The following is a 6,680-nucleotide window of genomic DNA, read 5'->3' as shown; positions in this document are numbered from 1 at the left end:
TATATATATATTAAGGTATACTGACATACGCATATGCACAGAAGCACGCACACATGTACACACACACACACGGCGAGCATGACTGCACATGTAACGGCCGGAAACAATAATAATAAAACAAAACAATCATGAGCTTTTAACGGCACTGAGAAAGGCTCCTGCATATTATCCTTGGCTCCGCAATGCTACTTATCCCTACGCGCTTCCATGTTTAACCTTGTTTGTAAGGGCTGTCTTTTCTGCGTGCAGCATACGAATAGCCTTATCCGCCTTCGACTGGTACACAATGAGTTCCATCCTTTCCTGGTTGAGTGCGCGTATCTGCTGAAACGCCTTGTCCAGCTGCTCCTGTAGATAGGTATCGCCATGGGCCATGGTTAGTTGCCCGCTCTCGGAGTCCATATTCATTCTGGGGCTGCTCAACATGCGAGGGGAGGTGCTCTCGCCGACGCCACTTTGAAAGCTGATAAAATCTGTCCCCTTCACCTTGGCGAGCTCCATACCAAGTTCATCAAGTCTCTGCGTCCACCGTTTGGACTCCATCTGATAGCGCAGCATCGTTGCTCTCAGCTTCTCCGCCAGGCGGAACACAGTGCGTTTCTCTTCCGCAAGTAGAATAGCCAACTTGTACCGCTCCTCGCTGATCACCCGTATGTTCGCGTCGCGCTCGCCCAGTGTATCCCTCAGCTGCTTGCTCATGACCTGCCAGCCAGGAGCTTCGGCGCCGGGGGCCAAAGCACCGCCACCGCGGAGTTGCGCGTTCTCCTGCCGCAGCAAGTCGTTCTCAGAGGTGAGAAGCCTCACACGGTCTTCTAGTGCGTGTATGCGTCCCTCGTACACTTCCCGCTCCTCTGACAGGGCATCCTCCAATGTGCCGTCGTTCTTGGAGTCAAGCTCAGCCAAAAGCTGCAGGTATAGTGCTTTGTAGTCGAGCACCTCGTGACGCTTCGCCTCCTGCTTGATTTGAATGGCACGCTGACCAAAATGGATGGCGCTCAGCGACTCCTCCGTGGAGTCATCCGCGGGGCTGCAGTTCACCACGATGGAGGTATTACCGTTACCCAGCAGTGAGTACTGCAGGATTCGAGTCAGCTTGGACTCACGGAACGGCGCGTATTGCGAGCTCTTCTCTGTCAGTGCCGCAACAACCTTGCCGAGAACAAGGAGACTCCCGTTGATGTGCGTCGCCTCGTCTAGTGTCTTGCCCTCCGCGTGCGTCCTGCTGACGCGTTCACTGCCAGCCAGGTCGCAGACGACAAGACGGCCCTCCAGCGCGATGGTTGGCGCCCCGGTAGCCTCGCCGTCCTTCACCTCCACCGCCTTCACTTTGGTGGCACGCGTGATGTTGAAGCTGAATATTGTGTGGGAGCGCGAGCTAGTGTTGTTCATTACGGTGCTCGTCATCTCCTTGCGCTTCATGCCAACGCGGAAGAGCTCCATTGATTCCTCGTAGTTCTCCACACGCTTTTCAATTGGAAGCCCCGATGCCTCGGCAACGAGCACAACATCGCCACGTCCCTCTGGGCCGAGTTGGATGCGCACGCGGCCCTTCTGTGCGTCCAGCAGGTCCGTCAGGATCTCATTGTACAGCTGCACGTAGCTCACGCTACAGGTGTAGTCATGCTCGGTGTCGTTGTGGATGCGCTGCCACACCTCGTGCAGGCTCTGCTGCAGCATACCGAGGTTCTGCGGGTCCTCATTGCTGATGGTGTACGTCTTACCGGAGCCCGTCTGACCGTACACGAACAGCACGCCGTGCTGGCCGTCGAAGGCGGCCTCCACCGCGCCGCGGGCGAACTTCGCATACACCTCATCCTGGCTTGTCTTTGGGGGAAAGACTCTGTTGAAGCTGTATGACTTTGTAAGCGCCTTGGAGCCACCCTTACGCGTGACGGTGATTTTGCACGGGTCCTGTGGGTCGCAGACTATGTTATTGAATGTGCTCTTCGCCTCGCGTGGAACGGCGGGGCGCACACGAAGAAACACCGAGATGTTCTTTGGTGCCGCATTCCCGCCCGCATTCTTCTTCATTTTGCGCTGTTGTTGTTGTTGTTGTTGGTGTTGCTGCTGCTGTTGGTATTGGGTTGTTTCCTTGAGTGCGCTTCGCGTTGGTCTTTTTTGTTGTAATCACGCCCACGGCGGATACACGTCAAGCAATATTCCTTCTCTCGTCTCTTTCTCTTTACTTCCCTTTGCCGCGGTATACCTTCCTTGCTCCAGAAACAACGCGTGGGAAGCACATCACGAGTACAACGAAGGGTGGCAACAGCACAGTGGTGCGCTCGTGGGCGGCACGGTTTCGCCCCCACATACAGAGTGTGCGGGGTGCAGTGACAAGAAAAGAGGCAGCAATACCGTTCCGCCCTAGACTGATGCTTCTACCGACGAAATTCTTACAGTTTCTTTCTTTCATTTTTCTCTCCTTTCCCCGGGGAGCGGGGGGTAAGAAAAAAGGGGACTCCTGCACACACCACACCATCGGACGGTGGAGGGGTGGATGGGAGGAGGGCCACGCTGTGCAGTCCGTCCCTTTCCCTCCTCCTCCGCCCCTCCACGTGCGTACACCCACGCGGCCGGAAGGCACTCATCGGTGGCGTGTTGGTTGCCGGAGCGATGACGCAGACGCACACAGTTACACTGACAGAGATGTAGACGGTAGAAAGAAGTGAGTACACACCGAAAGGGTGAAGAACGCAAATATAAAAGGACTAACCACCTTTACACCTTTGAACAAGAGACGCACAGAATATTCCCTTGCCAGGCGTTTAGACTTTTTTTTTCTGTTATTTCCTTTCTTCTTTCTTGCCTTCCTTCACTCCCTGCGCTTCCTTCCCAGTGTCAAGCACAGGACAGCTAGTTGCCTGCAGAGCCTACAGCCTTCCCCCATTTCGCAGCAGCAGCAGCAGCAGAAGCGACAATACACACAATCCTCACGGTATCCATCGTCAGTGGGTATCTCAATGCTACATTGCCTTCAGGCCTCTTCCCATCTCTCGCTGTCTCGCTCGCTCCCTCTCCATCTATACCTCTTTCATCTTCTACCAGCAAGCAACTCCCTCACCGCATCTTCCCTCTTTGTATTGAATTATTTGTCTTCTCTCTTCGGTTGAACCTTTTTTTTTGTTTTGATGATGTTGTTATGTCTTTGTTCGGTTGTTTTGGAGCATTCCACCCCTCGCGCCGGCACACTCGCACCACACCATTTCCCCTTTCTTCCTACAACACCTGTTTCGTGGAGTCCTCACCACACGTTTTAGTTTTTTGGTGTATTTCCCGGTGTCTACGCACGGTGTTAGTCGACCTTGACGTTACTGTAAATAATCTTCACAAACACGAACGAGACGAGGAAACCAATGGCGCCGCTAAGCAGAGAGAGTGTGTACGCCGCCATCCCCATGTAGCCGAAGAATAGCACAGCGCTCATGATCCCCTTCAGTGTCGAGTAGCGGAAGTAGTAGAAGATGCTGTAGGCAAATATCCACACACCGTATGAGCCCGATGTCAGGAACGATCGCCACCACCAATGGTAGTTCAGTCGGTTGAGTTGAATGTATGTCGAGAACACCGCAGTCTGCGCGGCGATGATCATCGACAGAATATAGACGGCCAAGAGAAAGCCGAACATGTAGTACACCGTCCCATGCCACACACTGCTAAAGATGTAAGTGATCTCCACGTGAGAGGCGGCGAACGGCACGATGCCCGGCAGAATTATCACTAGCGGAGAGTCGAGATACCACGGCGAGGGCGGGATGGTCCGCGGGATGTTATTCACCTTCACCGGCACCGCAAGGTTGATGTTGAAGCCCACCGCCGCACCAATCAGCACCAGCGGTGTCGAAATGCCCTGCCACAGCAGCAGGAGAAGCACGAGTGCCGAAACAGAGGCCGTACTGGCAGCATTATTTCCGAGATGAATGAAGTTGAGTACAATGTACGCTAGGAACATTTGGGCTGGGTAGAAGATGCTGGTAGCAAAGATAATCTTCCACGAGCGCATCTTAAAGTATCTGATCAGCATAGCCGTGACAAGTCCATTAAGGAAGCTGAAGAGCACAAAGAGGAAGATCAGTGTGGTGGCAAGCGCCCCGCGGCTCTGAGGAGAAATGAAGCCCATACACGCAACGCAGAGTGCGGAGCCTGCCATCATTGCCAGCTGAACGCCTGTGCCGACGCAGATGGAGAGCAACCCGACGCCGCGAGGCCGGCGGAACACGTCGCCGTGCACAAGCTTCCAGCCGGTCTCCTCCTTCTCCTCCTCCAAGTCCGCCTCATTGTAGTACGTTAGATCGCGGCGCAGCGCACGAATCAGTACGTACCATAGTGCCAGCGTCTGCAGGAGCGTGACTAAGAAGAAGTTGACGATACTGAACCAGTGGATCTGTGCCTCCTTGCCTGTCATCTTCATGAACACATCCCATCGCGTCGACCATGTCAACTCCGACTCTACCCACTGCACACTGTACGTGTATGTAATCTCATCGTCGGAGGCGAATTGGGGGTTGCCGGCGACCAGGTTGGTGGCGTTGCATACACCGCTGGGGTGCTGCACACTCTTGGCGGAGATCTGGAAGTGCACAATACGGTACGACTGCGCATCCATCTCAAACGGCACCTCCACCGGGTGGTATGAGATGGTGAATACGAGGTGGTTGTTCACAAACGGCACGCGCGAGGTGGGTGAAAGAGACGGCGACCCCAAACTAAACCCAGTTTTGATGCGGCGGTTGCCCTTGGAAAGAACAATGTTCTCTACGCCGGGCAAGTCATCAATGTACATGTTACCACGGTAACGACCGTCGATGAGTTTAATGAGGTACTTCTGATCGTTTTTCTTCATCTTTACGGTGCAGAGAACCGCACAGGCCTTGTTCTCCAGCACATTCACCTCATAGGGCGACTCCTCGAGCTGATCACCGAAGAGCAACTGGCCAATGTTGCGTCGCCGCTTCCGTTTCTTCTCCTCATGGACGCAGCGCTTGAGGGACCTCCACGGCATCGGCATCACCTTTGTCTTGGACGTGAGCGGGCTGACCATCACCGGCACCACGTCACCTCGCTGGTACGATGCGCCGATATTCTTGAGCAGAGAAAAAGGCCCCGCCTCCGCTGACGCTGCCATGAGCAGCATGACCAGCGCCAGCGTGAAAAGGGCCCTCCTGCTGGTGTACAGTGTCGTGGGTGGCATTCTCCCCTTTATGTATATAAATATATAGCCCTGAGAGCAGTTGTTGTGAGTCTGCGCACGATGCCCGCACGTGCGTCAGTGTTCGTATGTGTATAAACGACTGTGCGAGTGTGGCTGGTTTTCCGTTCTTTTGCAGCGCGCAAATAGCACTAAAAACAAACACAGAAGAGATGTGGAAAGAGTACACACGCACACAGAGAGGGAGTCCTGACAGCAGTGGGGGGCGCCAGCAGGCCCAGTAGGGTGCGAAGCACAAGAAGCGATGCAGGCTTCAAAACGCCAGTTGCGCATAAAAGGAATGGAAGCATAATGAGGGGGGAACGATCAGGTCACTAGGAAAAACATCATCGACCGCTCATTTTTTTGTTGTTATTCTCTGCTCGCTGCTGGCATTATTTTGCGCTTTTTTTTTTTTTTTGCGGCCCCCTTTATTGGTTTTCTGTTTGCTTTCATTTCTTTTTCCACGTGTAGCATTGCCGACTCCTCTGCAGTCTTGGCAGTTGCGTCAATGTCTGCGGGGGCGGGAAAACAACAGGGAGACGTACATGATGTGCAGGTGGGTGTGGGAGGCACACAGCATGCCAGCGCGCGCGCGAGAGAGAGAAAGAGAGAAACAAAGAGGAGGGGAAGAAGCACTACACATTGTTACCGGAATATGAGCGGGGGCGCGAGCATCCGCATGGGCAGATCGCAGTGCGTGTGGGAGAGTAATGGCCTTTGTATCGGTTAGCCTCTCCCTCCTTGTTTGGCTTTTATTCTTTTGGCTGCGTCAGGTCCCACACCGGCAGCCACGAAAACAGCACTCAAATCGTATACAGCACACAGGTATACATATATAATATATACATGTATATCTGTCGGTAGGCCCTCTTTCGGTTAAATTACGCGCTGCCACGGGCGGCGGGGAGGGGAGTATATACCCGGGCCGGGGCGAGGCGCAGAGAAGCGAAACATATATATATACAGACACAAATCACTGGCAGGAACAAAAAAAGGGAAAAAATAATAATAAGAGAAAAAAGAAAAATCCTTTGCTTTTTCTACATTTCACTGGGGTGCTCCTCACTTTTTTTTTTGGTTGTTTCTGTTTTTATCTACTGGCCTGATGATCTGCTCGTCGCGCTATCGTGCAGCGCCTCCGCAGAAAACAACGACACCTCCAGCGACTCCGTCTCGTCGAACGGCACGTCGCCGCACATGCACAGAGGGTGGCTGACCGCCCTCGCCGGCGCCACCAACGTTGGCAGCGTCGATATCAGTGTCGATGCCGGTGTGCTGGTTGTCCATATTGGCGTGTTCACGTCACTGCTGGTGCCGCTGCGGTACCGCGGGCCGTAGCTGCAGGGCGTCTGCGCCAAGAGTGACGCCGACGGGGTCGAAAGATCACTGAGGCGGCCGACGCGGCTCTCCTCCGCCGCCGCTATGCGGCTGTCGTCGACCACGAAGATGGAAGCCGACAGCGTGAGCGGCGGGGGCGCGGGGCCACCGGTTG

General features: G+C 54.3%; 3 protein-coding genes across 3 annotated transcripts; all 3 read right to left on the bottom strand.

Annotated features, from left to right (window-relative positions):
* Window positions 1-195: 195 nt before the first annotated feature.
* On the bottom strand, window positions 196-2,031 carry DQ04_07521020 (putative kinesin; the record flags this gene model as incomplete). The annotated part of the gene is made up of 1 exon (XM_009315204.1): window positions 196-2,031. One exon carries the CDS (start codon window positions 2,029-2,031, stop codon window positions 196-198), a length of 1,836 nt encoding a protein of 611 aa, XP_009313479.1.
* A 1,261-nt stretch (window positions 2,032-3,292) lies between these two features.
* DQ04_07521010 (putative endosomal integral membrane protein) lies at window positions 3,293-5,188 on the bottom strand (the record flags this gene model as incomplete). The annotated part of the gene is made up of 1 exon (XM_009315203.1): window positions 3,293-5,188. The coding sequence occupies one exon, from the start codon at window positions 5,186-5,188 to the stop codon at window positions 3,293-3,295; it is 1,896 nt and encodes a 631-aa protein (XP_009313478.1).
* Window positions 5,189-6,282: 1,094 nt separating this feature from the next.
* On the bottom strand, window positions 6,283-6,680 carry DQ04_07521000 (hypothetical protein; the record flags this gene model as incomplete). Its single annotated transcript, XM_009315202.1, has 1 exon — window positions 6,283-6,680. A coding segment is annotated over one exon (398 nt), but the record flags the coding sequence as incomplete, so codon positions are not given.

This window comes from Trypanosoma grayi, assembly GCF_000691245.1.
Source record: "Trypanosoma grayi strain ANR4 Tgr_752_V1, whole genome shotgun sequence".
In the NCBI taxonomy this organism is placed as follows: domain Eukaryota; phylum Euglenozoa; class Kinetoplastea; order Trypanosomatida; family Trypanosomatidae; genus Trypanosoma; species Trypanosoma grayi.
This window is presented reverse-complemented; position numbering and strand designations above follow the sequence as displayed.